The sequence below is a fragment of the Ascaphus truei genome, unplaced genomic scaffold, assembly GCF_040206685.1.
Source record: "Ascaphus truei isolate aAscTru1 unplaced genomic scaffold, aAscTru1.hap1 HAP1_SCAFFOLD_1701, whole genome shotgun sequence".
Classification (NCBI taxonomy): Eukaryota; Metazoa; Chordata; class Amphibia; order Anura; family Ascaphidae; genus Ascaphus; species Ascaphus truei.
Genome location: NW_027454597.1, coordinates 45,473 through 63,412, shown reverse-complemented (window position 1 = coordinate 63,412; position 17,940 = coordinate 45,473). Strand labels below are relative to the sequence as shown.

Below are 17,940 nucleotides of genomic sequence, written 5' to 3'. Positions count from 1 at the left end.
AGGGGGGAGAGAGAGAGACAGAGAGGGGGGAGAGAGAGAGACAGAGAGGGGGGAGAGAGAGAGACCGAGAGGGGGGAGAGAGAGAGACAGAGAGGGGGGAGAGAGAGAGACCGAGAGGGGGGAGAGAGAGAGACCGAGAGGGGAGAGAGAGAGGGGAGAGAGAGAGACAGAGAGGGGGAGAGAGAGACAGAGAGGGGAGAGAGAGAGACAGAGAGAGGGGAGAGAGAGAGACAGAGAGGGGAGAGAGAGAGACAGAGAGGAGAGAGAGAGAGATAGAGAGGGGAGAGAGAGAGACAGAGGAGAGAGACAGAGAGGGGAGAGAGAGAGACAGAGGGGGAGAGAGAGAGACAGAGAGGGGAGAGAGAGAGGGGGGAGAGAGACAGGGGGGAGAGAGAGAGGGGGGAGAGAGAGAGACGGGGGTAACTGACTGACGGGGGGGAGGCAACTGACTGACTGGGGGGGTAACTGACTGGGTGGGGGGGGCGGGGGATGACTGACTTTTGACTGACGGGGGGCGGGGGTGGGATGACTGACGGGGTGGGTTGACTGACGGGGTGGGGGGGTGGGATGGCTGACCGTATGGCTGACGGGGTGGGGGGGGTGGGATGACTGACTGGGTGACTTTGACTGACTGGGTGACTGACTGGGTGGGGGGTGGACTGACTGGGTGGGGGGTGGACTGACTGGGTGGGGGGTGGACTGACTGGGTGGGGGGGAAGACTGACTGGGTGGGGGGGAAGACTGACTGGGTGGGGGGGAAGACTGACTGGGTGGGGGGGTGGGATGACTGACTGGGTGGGGGGGTGGGATGACTGACTGGGTGGGGGGGTGGGATGACTGACTGGGTGGGGGGGGGGGGGATGACTGACTGGGTGGGGGGGGGGATGACTGACTGGGTGGGGGGTGGGATGACTGACTTGGTGACTGGGTGGGGGGGTGGGATGACTGACTTGGTGACTGGGTGGGGGGGTGGGATGACTGACTTGGTGACTGGGTGGGGGGGTGGGATGACTGACTTGGTGACTGGGTGGGGGGGTGGGATGACTGACTTGGTGACTGGGTGGGGGGTGACTATGACTGACTTGGTGACTGGGTGGGGGGGTGGGATGACTGACTTGGTGACTGGGTGGGGGGGTGGGATGACTGACTTGGTGACTGGGTGGGGGGGTGGGATGACTGACTTGGTGACTGGGTGGGGGGGTGGGATGACTGACTTGGTGACTGGGTGGGGGGGTGGGATGACTGACTTGGTGACTGGGTGGGGGGGTGGGATGACTGACTTGGTGACTGGGTGGGGGGGTGGGATGACTGACTTGGTGACTGGGTGGGGGGGTGGGATGACTGACTTGGTGACTGGGTGGGGGGGTGGGATGACTGACTTGGTGACTGGGTGGGGGGGTGGGATGACTGACTTGGTGACTGGGTGGGGGGGTGGGATGACTGACTTGGTGACTGGGTGGGGGGGTGGGATGACTGACTTGGTGACTGGGTGGGGGGGTGGGATGACTGACTTGGTGACTGGGTGGGGGGGTGGGATGACTGACTTGGTGACTGGGTGGGGGGGTGGGATGACTGACTTGGTGACTGGGTGGGGGGGTGGGATGACTGACTTGGTGACTGGGTGGGGGGGTGGGATGACTGACTTGGTGACTGGGTGGGGGGGTGGGATGACTGACTTGGTGACTGGGTGGGGGGGGTGGGATGACTGACTTGGTGACTGGGTGGGGGGGTGGGATGACTGACAGGGTGACTTTTGACTGACTGGGTGACTGACTGGGGGAGTGGGGTGACTGACTGGGTGGGGGGGGTGAGGTGACTTACTGGGTGACTGGGTGGGGGGGTGACTGACTGAGTGGGGGGTGACTGACTGAGTGGGGGGGTGACTGACTGAGTGGGGGGGTGGGGGAGTGACTGAGTGGGGGGGTGACTGACTGAGTGGGGGGGTGACTGACTGAGTGGGGGGGTGGGGGGTGACTGACTGGGGGGTTACCTCTGGTGTCCTGTACACACACATTCTCTCTCATACCCATACACACACACAAACACAAATACTCCATCTCTCTCGCCGACACACACACACACACACACACAATCTCTCTCTCCCATACACACATATTCACACACACACACACACACACACACACACAATCTCTCTCTCCCATACATCTCATACCCATACACACACACGGGAAGGGACGTGCACCGGAGGGGAGAAACACCCCACTACTTCCTCCCGCCCCGCGCGAGCAACGGGAGCACCGAGGGGAGAGAATCACCGGCAACTGCAACATCTGCAGACCCGCGCGGGCAGCGGGAACACAGGAGAGGGAGGGGGCGAAGAAACACCCCGGCCACTACGTGACCCGCGCTGGCAGCGGGAACACCGGAGGGGGGGCGAGAAACACCCCGGCCACTACGTGACCCGCGCTGGCAGCGGGAACACCGGAGGGGGGGCGAGAAACACCCCGGCCACTACGTGACCCGCGCGGGCAGGGGGAACACCGGAGGGGGGGGGGAGGCGAGAAACACCCCGGCCACTACGTGACCCGCGCGGGCAGGGGGAACACCGGAGGGGGGGGGAGGCGAGAAACACCCCGGCCACTACGTGACCCGCGCGGGCAGGGGGAACACCGGAGGGGGGGGGGGAGGCGAGAAACACCCCGGCCACTACGTGACCCGCGCGGGCAGGGGGAACACCGGAGGGGGGGGGGGCGAGAAACACCCCGGACAGTACAGTATGTGACCCGCGCGGGCAGTGGGAGCACCGGAGAGAGGGGGAAGGATGTACAGTATCAGTGTCTATAGTATATAAATATTTAAAGTGCATTAAATTCCCCCCACCTGAAGAATCTGTCCAAACTCCTCCATGACCGGATCAGTAAATTGTAAATTATAGGAGCTGACACAATTATACAGGAGGATATAAGGAGGAGGAGGAGCAGCAGACACGCAGACACACACGCACTCAACCCCCTCCCCCCCATTACTTACCCGTGCAGAAAGGGCGGTTTGAAGTCCTGGCAACTCCATCCCACGTCACAGCCAATCAACTACGAATTTTTTTTTTTTACAAACAGGGGATTTTTTTTTGCAGAGCAGGGGAAAGGTTACTGGCCACGAGCCAATATCCGATCGCAGCTGGCGAGTTGGCGACCGGGTTTGTCGAGCACTGTATATATATATATATATATATATATATATATATATATATATATATATACATAGATATATACATATATATATACATACATATATATAAAACAACTGTAAATATTACTGTATGTTCATTTGCATGTCTTAGACAGGTCTGCAACCCTTGCTGCAGTGGAAGCGCTGTATGCTGGGCGATAATGGGGAAAGACAGGGTTGCAGACCTGTCTAAGACATGCAAATGAACATACAGTAATATTTACAGTTGCTTTATGCTTTACTGTGGAGGGTTTTTGTCACTTTTTTTACCCACCATAACCTTAATAATAGTGGTGATTACCTAGTCTAGTCTCAAACCTGCTTAGCCATTAAGACCAACCTCACACTGATGATACCCATCAAGGTTGAAACATGTCTGTGAGTGGGTTTAATGGCTTTGCATCTCATCCCAGCCTCTGTCTAAAAGCTGTGTTTAAAACAGCATGCATTGGCTTGAGGATTTGCTTGTGTAATACGAGCTTGAGACAAAAGGTGGCACTGAGTGTTCATTTGCATGTCATTTCCCAGTATCCCTTGCTGCAGTGGAAGCGCTGTATGCTGGGCGACAATGGGGAAAGACAGGGTTGCAGACCTGTCTAAGACATGCAAATGAACATACAGTAATATTTACAGTTGCTGTATGCTTTACTGTGGAGGGTTTTTGTCACTTTTTTTTACCCACCATAACCTTAATAATAGTGGTGATTACATATATATATATATCTGTATGAATGTATATATAATAGTCTGATTTCTGATTAGCTAAGCTTGTTGACTACTGTACCTGTGTGTACTCCGATGTATCATCCACGATGTAACATTAATGAAAAGAAAGAAATGGCGGGTGAGCAATGTCCGCCACCATTCACCCACATTAAGAAGGCAGGTGTTGCCATGGTAACAGATTATGCCGGTGAAATATGGTAATAAACAGATGCAAACTCGGCAGAAAATCAAGATTTAGTTGAAATGAAACATTAGAGATTAACACGGCAGGAGCTGCCAAGGTGTCATTTTTTGTGACTTACTACCTGTGTTATGTTCTATGGGATGTTACACATTCGTCCATCAAGTTCAACCTACGCTAAATGTGGATGACAGATACTTTATCCTATAACCCTATTTACAGTATATTGATCCATAGAAAGGCAAACAAAAAACCCCAGTAAAATATCATCTAATGATATCTCATTAGGGGAAAAATAAGTCCATTCCTGACTCCAAGAATTGGCAATCACATTACTCCCTGGATCAACATCTTTCCCATGTATACTTATTTGGTATATCCCTGTATTTCCTTTCTAAAAAGATGTCCAACCTTTTTTTTACACATCTATTGTATCTGCCATCACAGTCTCCATGGGTAATGAATTCCACATTTTCAAAATTATCATATCCCCTCTTAGCTGCCTCTTTTCTAATGTAAAAAAATCGAATTTAGCTAGCCTCTCCTCATAAATCAGATTATTTGTCCCATGTATTAATTTGGTGATCTTCTCTGCACTTTCTCCAATTTATAATGTCTTTTCTAAGGACTGGTGCCTACAATTGTACTCCATATTTAAGGTGTGGTCTTACTAATGCTTTGTAAAGGGGTATAATTATGTTTACTTCCCTTAAATCCATTGGCCATTTATTGTAAGATAAGATCTTGTTTGCCTTTGCAGTTACTGCATGACTTTGGGCACTATTGCTGTACACTATTTTGTACATTAACCTCTTGTGTGGAACCGTATCAAAGCCTATGCAAAATCTAAGTAGATCACAATAATTTAGTATTTTCTATAAATACTTTTTAGTGTAATTTTCAATCCCCAATATAATAGTGGTTGGATGGTAATGTTAATATAATATCCGTCTTACCAGGTACAAGGAGATGGTGTCTGAGAAGAGGAGACAGGAAGCCCTTGAACGAGAAGAGGAGCATAAATGGAGACATGACAACTCTGATGGAATGCAGAAGGCAGAAGAAGAGGAGAAAGGAGGGAGAAGGCAGAACGAGGTGGGGCAGGGGGAAGCAGAGGTGATGCCCGAGGAGAATCCATGGGAGAGCCTAGAGAGCAAGGAGAAGCTGACAGAGTAAGGACCTGCAGATATGTGGCATATCGGTCTGTGTGTACTTGTATCTGTATGATTCACTTATCAGAGAGAGTGACTGAGCATGGACTTCCCTTCCATCCATTGCCCATTTATTGTAAGATAAGATCTTGTTTGCCTTTGCAGTTACTGCATGACTTTGGGCACTATTGCTGTGTACAAGCACTCCTAAATCCTTCTCCATCAAGGATTCCCCCAATTTATCCCCATTTAATTTGCAAGTCTCCTGTTTATTCTTGTTTCTCAAATGCATAACCTTACATTTATCTGTATTAAACCTCATCTGCCATTTACCTGCCCAAGTTTCCAGTCTCCCCAAGTCCTTCTGGAGAGAAATTACATCCTGCTCTGATTCTACTACCTTACACAATTTAGTTTCATCAGCAAAGATTGAGACTTTGCTCTCGATGCCAACCTCAAGGTCATTAACAAACAAGTTAAAAAGCAGGGGTCCCAGTACCGATCCCTGAGGTACTCCACTCACGACTTTAGCCCAACCTGAAAAAGTTCCATTTACGACAACTCTATGTTGTGTATCCTTCAACCAGTTTTCAATCCAGGTGCAAATATTTTTAGAGTCCAATTTGCTTTATTTTGTACATTAACCTCTTGTGTGGAACCGTATCAAAGCCTATGCAAAATCTAAGTAGATCACAATAATTTTATATTTTCTATAAATACTTTTTAGTGTAATTTTCAATCCCCAATATAATAGTGGTTGGATGGTAATGTTAATATAATATCCGTCTTACCAGGTACAAGGAGATGGTGTCTGAGAAGAGCAGACAGGAAGCCCTTGAACGAGAAGAGGAGCATAAATGGAGACATGACAACTCCGATGGAGTGCAGAAGGCAGAAGAAGAGGAGAAAGGAGGGAGAAGGCAGAATGAGGTGGGGCAGGGGGAAGCAGCGGTGATGCCCGAGGAGGAGAATCCAGGGGAGAGCCTAGAGAGCAAGGAGAAGCTGACAGAGTAAGGACCTGCAGATATGTGGCATATCGGTCTGTGTGTACTTGTATCTGTATGATTCACTTATCAGAGAGAGTGACTGAGCATGGACTTCCCTTCCATCCATTGCCCATTTATTGTAAGATAAGATCTTGTTTGCCTTTGCAGTTACTGCATGACTTTGGGCACTATTGCTGTGTACAAGCACTCCTAAATACTTCTCCATCAAGGATTCCCACAATTTATCCCCATTTAATTTGCAAGTCTCCTGTTTATTCTTGTTTCTCAAATGCATAACCTTACATTTATCTGTATTAAACCTCATCTACCATTTACCTGCCCAAGTTTCCAGTCTCCCCAAGTCCTTCTGGAGAGAAATTACATCCTGCTCTGATTCTACTACCTTACACAATTTAGTATCATCAGCAAAGATTGCGACTTTGCTCTCGATGCCAACCTCAAGGTCATTAACAAACAAGTTAAAAAGCAGGGGTCCCAGTACCGATCCCTGAGGTACTCCACTCACGACTTTAGCCCAACCTGAAAAAGTTCCATTTACGACAACTCTATGTTGTGTATCCTTCAACCAGTTTTCAATCCAGGTGCAAATATTTTTAGAGTCCAATTTGCTTTATTTTGTACAGTAACCTCTTGTGTGGAACCGTATCAAAGCCTATGCAAAATCTAAGTAGATCACAATAATTTAGTATTTTCTATAAATACATTTTAGTGTAATTTTCAATCCCCAATATAATAGTGGTTGGTGGTATAATAGTAATAGAATGTTAATATAATATCCGTCTTACAAGGTACAAGGAGATGGTGTCTGAGAATAGCAGACAGGAAGCCCTTGAACGAGAAGAGGAGCATAAATGGAGACATGACAACTCCGATGGAGTGCAGAAGGCAGAAGAAGAGGAGAAAGGAGGGAGAAGGCAGAATGAGGTGGGGCAGGGGGAAGCAGCGGTGATGCCCGAGGAGGAGAATCCAAGGGAGAGCCTAGAGAGCAAGGAGAAGCTGACAGAGTAAGGACCTGCAGATATGTGGCATATCGGTCTGTGTGTACTTGTATCTGTATGATTCACTTATCAGAGAGAGTGACTGAGCATGGACTTCCCTTCCATCCATTGCCCATTTATTGTAAGATAAGATCTTGTTTGCCTTTGCAGTTACTGCATGACTTTGGGCACTATTGCTGTGTACAAGCACTCCTAAATCCTTCTCCATCAAGGATTCCCCCAATTTATCCCCATTTAATTTAGCAAGTCTCCTGTTTATTCTTGTTTCTCAAATGCATAACCTTACATGTATCTGTATTAAACCTCATCTGCCATTTACCTGCCCATGTTTCCAGTCTCCCCAAGTCCTTCTGGAGAGAAAGTACATCCTGCTCTGATTCTACTACCTTACACAATTTAGTATCATCAGCAAAGATTAAGACTTTGCTCTCGATGCCAACCTCAAGGTCATTAACAAACAAGTTAAAAAGCAGGGGTCCCAGTACCGATCCCTGAGGTACTCCACTCACGACTTTAGCCCAACCTGAAAAAGTTCCATTTACGACAACTCTATGTTGTGTATCCTTCAACCAGTTTTCAATCCAGGTGCAAATATTTTTAGAGTCCAATTTGCTTTATTTTGTACATTAACCTCTTGTGTGGAACCGTATCAAAGCCTATGCAAAATCTAAGTAGATCACAATAATTTAGTATTTTCTATAAATATTTTTAGTGTAATTTTCAATCCCCAATATAATAGTGGTTGGATGGTAATGTTAATATAATATCCGTCTTACCAGGTACAAGGAGATGGTGTCTGAGAAGAGCAGACAGGAAGCCCTTGAACGAGAAGAGGAGCATAAATGGAGACATGACAACTCCGATGGAGTGCAGAAGGCAGAAGAAGAGGAGAAAGGAGGGAGAAGGCAGAATGAGGTGGGGCAGGGGGAAGCAGCGGTGATGCCCGAGGAGGAGAATCCAGGGGAGAGCCTAGAGAGCAAGGAGAAGCTGACAGAGTAAGGACCTGCAGATATGTGGCATATCGGTCTGTGTGTACTTGTATCTGTATGATTCACTTATCAGAGAGAGTGACTGAGCATGGACTTCCCTTCCATCCATTGCCCATTTATTGTAAGATAAGATCTTGTTTGCCTTTGCAGTTACTGCATGACTTTGGGCACTATTGCTGTGTACAAGCACTCCTAAATACTTCTCCATCAAGGATTCCCACAATTTATCCCCATTTAATTTGCAAGTCTCCTGTTTATTCTTGTTTCTCAAATGCATAACCTTACATTTATCTGTATTAAACCTCATCTGCCATTTACCTGCCCAAGTTTCCAGTCTCCCCAAGTCCTTCTGGAGAGAAATTACATCCTGCTCTGATTCTACTACCTTACACAATTTAGTATCATCAGCAAAGATTGCGACTTTGCTCTCGATGCCAACCTCAAGGTCATTAACAAACAAGTTAAAAAGCAGGGGTCCCAGTACCGATCCCTGAGGTACTCCACTCACGACTTTAGCCCAACCTGAAAAAGTTCCATTTACGACAACTCTATGTTGTGTATCCTTCAACCAGTTTTCAATCCAGGTGCAAATATTTTTAGAGTCCAATTTGCTTTATTTTGTACAGTAACCTCTTGTGTGGAACCGTATCAAAGCCTATGCAAAATCTAAGTAGATCACAATAATTTAGTATTTTCTATAAATACATTTTAGTGTAATTTTCAATCCCCAATATAATAGTGGTTGGTGGTATAATAGTAATAGAATGTTAATATAATATCCGTCTTACCAGGTACAAGGAGATGGTGTCTGAGAATAGCAGACAGGAAGCCCTTGAACGAGAAGAGGAGCATAAATGGAGCCATGACAACTCCGATGGAGTGCAGAAGGCAGAAGAAGAGGAGAAAGGAGGGAGAAGGCAGAATGAGGTGGGGCAGGGGGAAGCAGCGGTGATGCCCGAGGAGGAGAATCCAAGGGAGAGCCTAGAGAGCAAGGAGAAGCTGACAGAGTAAGGACCTGCAGATATGTGGCATATCGGTCTGTGTGTACTTGTATCTGTATGATTCACTTATCAGAGAGAGTGACTGAGCATGGACTTCCCTTCCATCCATTGCCCATTTATTGTAAGATAAGATCTTGTTTGCCTTTGCAGTTACTGCATGACTTTGGGCACTATTGCTGTGTACAAGCACTCCTAAATCCTTCTCCATCAAGGATTCCCCCAATTTATCCCCATTTAATTTGCAAGTCTCCTGTTTATTCTTGTTTCTCAAATGCATAACCTTACATTTATCTGTATTAAACCTCATCTGCCATTTACCTGCCCAAGTTTCCAGTCTCCCCAAGTCCTTCTGGAGAGAAATTACATCCTGCTCTGATTCTACTACCTTACACAATTTAGTATCATCAGCAAAGATTGAGACTTTGCTCTCGATGCCAACCTCAAGGTCATTAACAAACAGGTTAAAAAGCAGGGGTCCCAGTACCGATCCCTGAGGTACTCCACTCACGACTTTAGCCCAACCTGAAAAAGTTCCATTTATGACAACTCTATGTTGTGTATCCTTCAACCAGTTTTCAATCCAGGTGCAAATATTTTTAGAGTCCAATTTGCTTTATTTTGTACATTAACCTCTTGTGTGGAACCGTATCAAAGCCTATGCAAAATCTAAGTAGATCACAATAATTTAGTATTTTCTATAAATACTTTTTAGTGTAATTTTCAATCCCCAATATATTAGTGGTTGGATGGTAATGTTAATATAATATCCGTCTTACCAGGTACAAGGAGATGGTGTCTGAGAAGAGCAGACAGGAAGCCCTTGAACGAGAAGAGGAGCATAAATGGAGACATGACAACTCCGATGGAGTGCAGAAGGCAGAAGAAGAGGAGAAAGGAGGGAGAAGGCAGAACGAGGTGGGGCAGGGGGAAGCAGCGGTGATGCCCGAGGAGGAGAATCCAGGGGAGAGCCTAGAGAGCAAGGAGAAGCTGACAGAGTAAGGACCTGCAGATATGTGGCATATCGGTCTGTGTGTACTTGTATCAGTATGATTCACTTATCAGAGAGAGTGACTGAGCATGGACTTCCCTTCCATCCATTGCCCATTTATTGTAAGATAAGATCTTGTTTGCCTTTGCAGTTACTGCATGACTTTGGGCACTATTGCTGTGTACAAGCATTCCTAAATCCTTCTCCATCAAGGATTCCCCCAATTTATCCCCATTTAATTTGCAAGTCTCCTGTTTATTCTTGTTTCAAAAATGCATAACCTTACATTTATCTGTATTAAACCTCATCTGCCATTTACCTGCCCAAGTTTCCAGTCTCCCCAAGTCCTTCTGGAGAGAAATTACATCCTGCTCTGATTCTACTACCTTACACAATTTAGTATCATCAGCAAAGATTGAGACTTTGCTCTCGATGCCAACCTCAAGGTCATTAACAAACAAGTTAAAAAGCAGGGGTCCCAGTACCGATCCCTGAGGTACTCCACTCACGACTTTAGCCCAACCTGAAAAAGTTCCATTTATGACAACTCTATGTTGTGTATCCTTCAACCAGTTTTCAATCCAGGTGCAAATATTTTTAGAGTCCAATTTGCTTTATTTTGTACATTAACCTCTTTTGTGGAACCGTATCAAAGCCTATGCAAAATCTAAGTAGATCACAATAATTTTGTATTTTCTATAAATACTTTTTAGTGTAATTTTCAATCCCCAATATAATAGTGGTTGGATGGTAATGTTAATATAATATCCGTCTTACCAGGTACAAGGAGATGGTGTCTGAGAAGAGCAGACAGGAAGCCCTTGAACGAGAAGAGGAGCATAAATGGAGACATGACAACTCCGATGGAGTGCAGAAAGCAGAAGAAGAGGAGAAAGGAGGGAGAAGGCAGAACGCGGTGGGGCAGGGGGAAGCAGAGGTGATGCCCGCGAAGGAGAATCCAGGGGAGAGCCTAGAGAGCAAGGAGAAGCTGACAGAGTAAGGACCTGCAGATATGTGGCATATCGGTCTGTGTGTACTTGTATCTGTATGATTCACTTATCAGAGAGAATGACTAAGCATGGACTTCCCTCCCATCCATTGCCCATTTTTTGTAAGATAAGATCTTGTTTGCCTTTGCAGTTACTGCATGACTTTGGGCACTATTGCTGTGTACAAGCACTCCTAAATCCTTCTCCATCAAGGATTCCTCCCAATTTATCCCCATTTAATTTGCAAGTCTCCTGTTTATTCTTGTTTCTCAAATGCATAACCTTACATTTATCTGTATTAAACCTCATCTGCCATTTACCTGCCCAAGTTTCCAGTCTCCCCAAGTCCTTCTGGAGAGAAATTACATCCTGCTCTGATTCTACTACCTTACACAATTTAGTATCATCAGCAAAGATTAAGACTTTGCTCTCGATGCCAACCTCAAGGTCATTAACAAACAAGTTAAAAAGCAGGGGTCCTAGTACCGATCCCTGAGGTACTCCACTCACGACTTTAGCCCAACCTGAAAAAGTTCCATTTACGACAACTCTATGTTGTGTATCCTTCAACCAGTTTTCAATCCAGGTGCCAATATTTTTAGAGTCCAATTTGCTTTATTTTGTACATTAACCTCTTGTGTGGAACCATATCAAAGCCTATGCAAAATCTAAGTAGATCACAATAATTTAGTATTTTCTATAAATACTTTTTAGTGTAATTTTCAATCCCAAATATAATAGTGGTTGGATGGTAATGTTAATATAATATCCGTCTTACCAGGTACAAGGAGATGGTGTCTGAGAAGAGCAGACAGGAAGCCCTTGAACGAGAAGAGGAGCATAAATGGAGACATGACAACTCCGATGGAGTGCAGAAGGCAGAAGAAGAGGAGAAAGGAGGGAGAAGGCAGAACGAGGTGGGGCAGGGGGAAGCAGAGGTGATGCCCGAGAAGGAGAATCCAGGGGAGAGCCTAGAGAGCAAGGAGAAGCTGACAGAGTAAGGACCTGCAGATATGTGGCATATCGGTCTGTGTGTACTTGTATCTGTATGATTCACTTATCAGAGAGAGTGACTGAGCATGGACTTCCCTTCCATCCATTGCCCATTTATTGTAAGATAAGATCTTGTTTGCCTTTGCAGTTACTGCATGACTTTGGGCACTATTGCTGTGTACAAGCACTCCTAAATCCTTCTCCATCAAGGATTCCCCCAATTTATCCCCATTTAATTTGCAAGTCTCCTGTTTATTCTTGTTTCTCAAATGCATAACCTTACATTTATCTGTATTAAACCTCATCTGCCATTTACCTGCCCAAGTTTCCAGTCTCCCCAAGTCCTTCTGGAGAGAAATTACATCCTGCTCTGATTCTACTACCTTACACAATTTAGTATCATCAGCAAAGATTAAGACTTTGCTCTCGATGCCAACCTCAAGGTCATTAACAAACAAGTTAAAAAGCAGGGGTCCTAGTACCGATCCCTGAGGTACTCCACTCACGACTTTAGCCCAACCTGAAAAAGTTCCATTTACGACAACTCTATGTTGTGTATCCTTCAACCAGTTTTCAATCCAGGTACAAATATTTTTAGAGTCCAATTTGCTTTATTTTGTACATTAAACTCTTGTGTGGAACCGTATCAAAACCTATGCAAAATCGAAGTAGATCACAATAATTTAGTATTTTCTATAAATACTTTTTAGTGTAATTTTCAATCCCCAATATAATAGTGGTTGGATGGTAATGTTAATATAATATCCGTCTTACCAGGTACAAGGAGATGGTGTCTGAGAAGAGCAGACAGGAAGCCCTTGAACGAGAAGAGGAGCATAAATGGAGACATGACAACTCCGATGGAGTGCAGAAGGCAGAAGAAGAGGAGAAAGGAGGGAGAAGGCAGAACGAGGTGGGGCAGGGAGAAGCAGAGGTGATGCCCGCGAAGGAGAATCCAGGGGAGAGCCTAGAGAGCAAGGAGAAGCTGACAGAGTAAGGACCTGCAGATATGTGGCATATCGGTCTGTGTGTACTTGTATCTGTATGATTCACTTATCAGAGAGAGTGACTGAGCATGGACTTCCCTTCCATCCATTGCCCATTTATTGTAAGATAAGATCTTGTTTGCCTTTGCAGTTACTGCATGACTTTGGGCACTATTGCTGTGTACAAGCACTCCTAAATCCTTCTCCATCAAGGATTCCCCCAATTTATCCCCATTTAATTTGCAAGTCTCCTGTTTATTCTTGTTTCTCAAATGCATAACCTTACATTTATCTGTATTAAACCTCATCTGCCATTTACCTGCCCAAGTTTCCAGTCTCCCCAAGTCCTTCTGGAGAGAAAGTACATCCTGCTCTGATTCTACTACCTTACACAATTTAGTATCATCAGCAAAGATTGAGACTTTGCTCTCGATGCCAACCTCAAGGTCATTAACAAACAAGTTAAAAAGCAGGGGTCCTAGTACCGATCCCTGAGGTACTCCACTCACGACTTTAGCCCAACCTGAAAAAGTTCCATTTACGACAACTCTATGTTGTGTATCCTTCAACCAGTTTTCAATCCAGGTGCCAATATTTTTAGAGTCCAATTTGCTTTATTTTGTACATTAACCTCTTGTGTGGAACCGTATCAAAGCCTATGCAAAATCTAAGTAGATCACAATAATTTAGTATTTTCTATAAATACTTTTTAGTGTAATTTTCAATCCCAAATATAATAGTGGTTGGATGGTAATGTTAATATAATACCCGTCTTACCAGGTACAAGGAGATGGTGTCTGAGAAGAGCAGACAGGAAGCCCTTGAACGAGAAGAGGAGCATAAATGGAGACATGACAACTCCGATGGAGTGCAGAAGGCAGAAGAAGAGGAGAAAGGAGGGAGAAGGCAGAACGAGGTGGGGCAGGGGGAAGCAGATGTGATGCCCGAGAAGGAGAATCCAGGGGAGAGCCTAGAGAGCAAGGAGAAGCTGACAGAGTAAGGACCTGCAGATATGTGGCATATCGGTCTGTGTGTACTTGTATCTGTATGATTCACTTATCAGAGAGAGTGACTGAGCATGGACTTCCCTTCCATCCATTGCCCATTTATTGTAAGATAAGATCTTGTTTGCCTTTGCAGTTACTGCATGACTTTGGGCACTATTGCTGTGTACAAGCACTCCTAAATCCTTCTCCATCAAGGATTCCCCCAATTTATCCCCATTTAATTTGCAAGTCTCCTGTTTATTCTTGTTTCAAAAATGAATAACCTTACATTTATCTGTATTAAACCTCATCTGCCATTTACCTGCCCAAGTTTCCAGTCTCCCCAAGTCCTTCTGGAGAGAAATTACATCCTGCTCTGATTCTACTACCTTACACAATTTAGTATCATCAGCAAAGATTGAGACTTTGCTCTCGATGCCAACCTCAAGGTCATTAACAAACAAGTTAAAAAGCAGGGATCCCAGTACCGATCCCTGAGGTACTCCACTCACGACTTTAGCCCAACCTGAAAAAGTTGCATTTACAACAACTCTATGTTGTGTATCCTTCAACCAGTTTTCAATCCAGGTGCAAATATTTTTAGAGTCCAATTTGCTTTATTTTGTACATTAACCTCTTGTGTGGAACCGTATCAAAGCCTATGCAAAATCTAAGTAGATCACAATAATTTTGTATTTTCTATAAATACTTTTTAGTGTAATTTTCAATCCCCAATATAATAGTGGTTGGATGGTAATGTTAATATAATATCCGTCTTACCAGGTACAAGGGATGGTGTCTGAGAAGAGCAGACAGGAAGCCCTTGAACGAGAAGAGGAGCATAAATGGAGACATGACAACTCCAATGGAGTGCAGAAAGCAGAAGAAGAGGAGAAAGGAGGGAGAAGGCAGAACGAGGTGGGGCAGGGGGAAGCAGAGGTGATGCCCGCGAAGGAGAATCCAGGGGAGAGCCTAGAGAGCAAGGAGAAGCTGACAGAGTAAGGACCTGCAGATATGTGGCATATCGGTCTGTGTGTACTTGTATCTGTATGATTCACTTATCAGAGAGAGTGACTGAGCATGGACTTCCCTTCCATCCATTGCCCATTTATTGTAAGATAAGATCTTGTTTGCCTTTGCTGTTACTGCATGACTTTGGGCACTATTGCTGTGTACAAGCACTCCTAAATCCTTCTCCATCAAGGATTCCCCCAATTTATCCCCATTTAATTTGCAAGTCTCCTGTTTATTCTTGTTTCTCAAATGCATAACCTTACATTTATCTGTATTAAACCTCATCTGCCATTTACCTGCCCAAGTTTCCAGTCTCCCCAAGTCCTTCTGGAGAGAAATTACATCCTGCTCTGATTCTACTACCTTACACAATTTAGTATCATCAGCAAAGATTGAGACTTTGCTCTCGATGCCAACCTCAAGGTCATTAACAAACAGGTTAAAAAGCAGGGGTCCCAGTACCGATCCCTGAGGTACTCCACTCACGACTTTAGCCCAACCTGAAAAAGTTCCATTTATGACAACTCTATGTTGTGTATCCTTCAACCAGTTTTCAATCCAGGTGCAAATATTTTTAGAGTCCAATTTGCTTTATTTTGTACATTAACCTCTTGTGTGGAACCGTATCAAAGCCTATGCAAAATCTAAGTAGATCACAATAATTTAGTATTTTCTATAAATACTTTTTAGTGTAATTTTCAATCCCCAATATATTAGTGGTTGGATGGTAATGTTAATATAATATCCGTCTTACCAGGTACAAGGAGATGGTGTCTGAGAAGAGCAGACAGGAAGCCCTTGAACGAGAAGAGGAGCATAAATGGAGACATGACAACTCCGATGGAGTGCAGAAGGCAGAAGAAGAGGAGAAAGGAGGGAGAAGGCAGAACGAGGTGGGGCAGGGGGAAGCAGCGGTGATGCCCGAGGAGGAGAATCCAGGGGAGAGCCTAGAGAGCAAGGAGAAGCTGACAGAGTAAGGACCTGCAGATATGTGGCATATCGGTCTGTGTGTACTTGTATCAGTATGATTCACTTATCAGAGAGAGTGACTGAGCATGGACTTCCCTTCCATCCATTGCCCATTTATTGTAAGATAAGATCTTGTTTGCCTTTGCAGTTACTGCATGACTTTGGGCACTATTGCTGTGTACAAGCATTCCTAAATCCTTCTCCATCAAGGATTCCCCCAATTTATCCCCATTTAATTTGCAAGTCTCCTGTTTATTCTTGTTTCAAAAATGCATAACCTTACATTTATCTGTATTAAACCTCATCTGCCATTTACCTGCCCAAGTTTCCAGTCTCCCCAAGTCCTTCTGGAGAGAAATTACATCCTGCTCTGATTCTACTACCTTACACAATTTAGTATCATCAGCAAAGATTGAGACTTTGCTCTCGATGCCAACCTCAAGGTCATTAACAAACAAGTTAAAAAGCAGGGGTCCCAGTACCGATCCCTGAGGTACTCCACTCACGACTTTAGCCCAACCTGAAAAAGTTCCATTTATGACAACTCTATGTTGTGTATCCTTCAACCAGTTTTCAATCCAGGTGCAAATATTTTTAGAGTCCAATTTGCTTTATTTTGTACATTAACCTCTTGTGTGGAACCGTATCAAAGCCTATGCAAAATCTAAGTAGATCACAATAATTTTGTATTTTCTATAAATACTTTTTAGTGTAATTTTCAATCCCCAATATAATAGTGGTTGGATGGTAATGTTAATATAATATCCGTCTTACCAGGTACAAGGAGATGGTGTCTGAGAAGAGCAGACAGGAAGCCCTTGAACGAGAAGAGGAGCATAAATGGAGACATGACAACTCCGATGGAGTGCAGAAAGCAGAAGAAGAGGAGAAAGGAGGGAGAAGGCAGAACGCGGTGGGGCAGGGGGAAGCAGAGGTGATGCCCGCGAAGGAGAATCCAGGGGAGAGCCTAGAGAGCAAGGAGAAGCTGACAGAGTAAGGACCTGCAGATATGTGGCATATCGGTCTGTGTGTACTTGTATCTGTATGATTCACTTATCAGAGAGAATGACTAAGCATGGACTTCCCTCCCATCCATTGCCCATTTTTTGTAAGATAAGATCTTGTTTGCCTTTGCAGTTACTGCATGACTTTGGGCACTATTGCTGTGTACAAGCACTCCTAAATCCTTCTCCATCAAGGATTCCTCCCAATTTATCCCCATTTAATTTGCAAGTCTCCTGTTTATTCTTGTTTCTCAAATGCATAACCTTACATTTATCTGTATTAAACCTCATCTGCCATTTACCTGCCCAAGTTTCCAGTCTCCCCAAGTCCTTCTGGAGAGAAATTACATCCTGCTCTGATTCTACTACCTTACACAATTTAGTATCATCAGCAAAGATTAAGACTTTGCTCTCGATGCCATCCTCAAGGTCATTAACAAACAAGTTAAAAAGCAGGGGTCCTAGTACCGATCCCTGAGGTACTCCACTCACGACTTTAGCCCAACCTGAAAAAGTTCCATTTACGACAACTCTATGTTGTGTATCCTTCAACCAGTTTTCAATCCAGGTGCAAATATTTTTAGAGTCCAATTTGCTTTATTTTGTACATTAACCTCTTGTGTGGAACCGTATCAAAGCCTATGCAAAATCTAAGTAGATCACAATAATTTAGTATTTTCTATAAATATTTTTTAGTGTAATTTTCAATCCCCAATATAATAGTGGTTGGATGGTAATGTTAATATAATATCCGTCTTACCAGGTACAA

General features: G+C 44.7%; 1 protein-coding gene across 1 annotated transcript; it reads left to right on the top strand.

Annotated features, from left to right (window-relative positions):
- Positions 1 to 5,215: 5,215 nt before the first annotated feature.
- LOC142476754 (uncharacterized) lies at positions 5,216 to 13,209 on the top strand. The gene is made up of 8 exons (XM_075581919.1): positions 5,216 to 5,268; positions 6,042 to 6,257; positions 7,043 to 7,258; positions 8,032 to 8,247; positions 9,033 to 9,248; positions 10,022 to 10,237; positions 12,001 to 12,216; positions 12,990 to 13,209. Exons 1-8 carry the CDS (start codon positions 5,216 to 5,218, stop codon positions 13,207 to 13,209), a joined length of 1,569 nt encoding a protein of 522 aa, XP_075438034.1.
- The last annotated feature ends 4,731 nt before the right edge of the window (positions 13,210 to 17,940 follow it).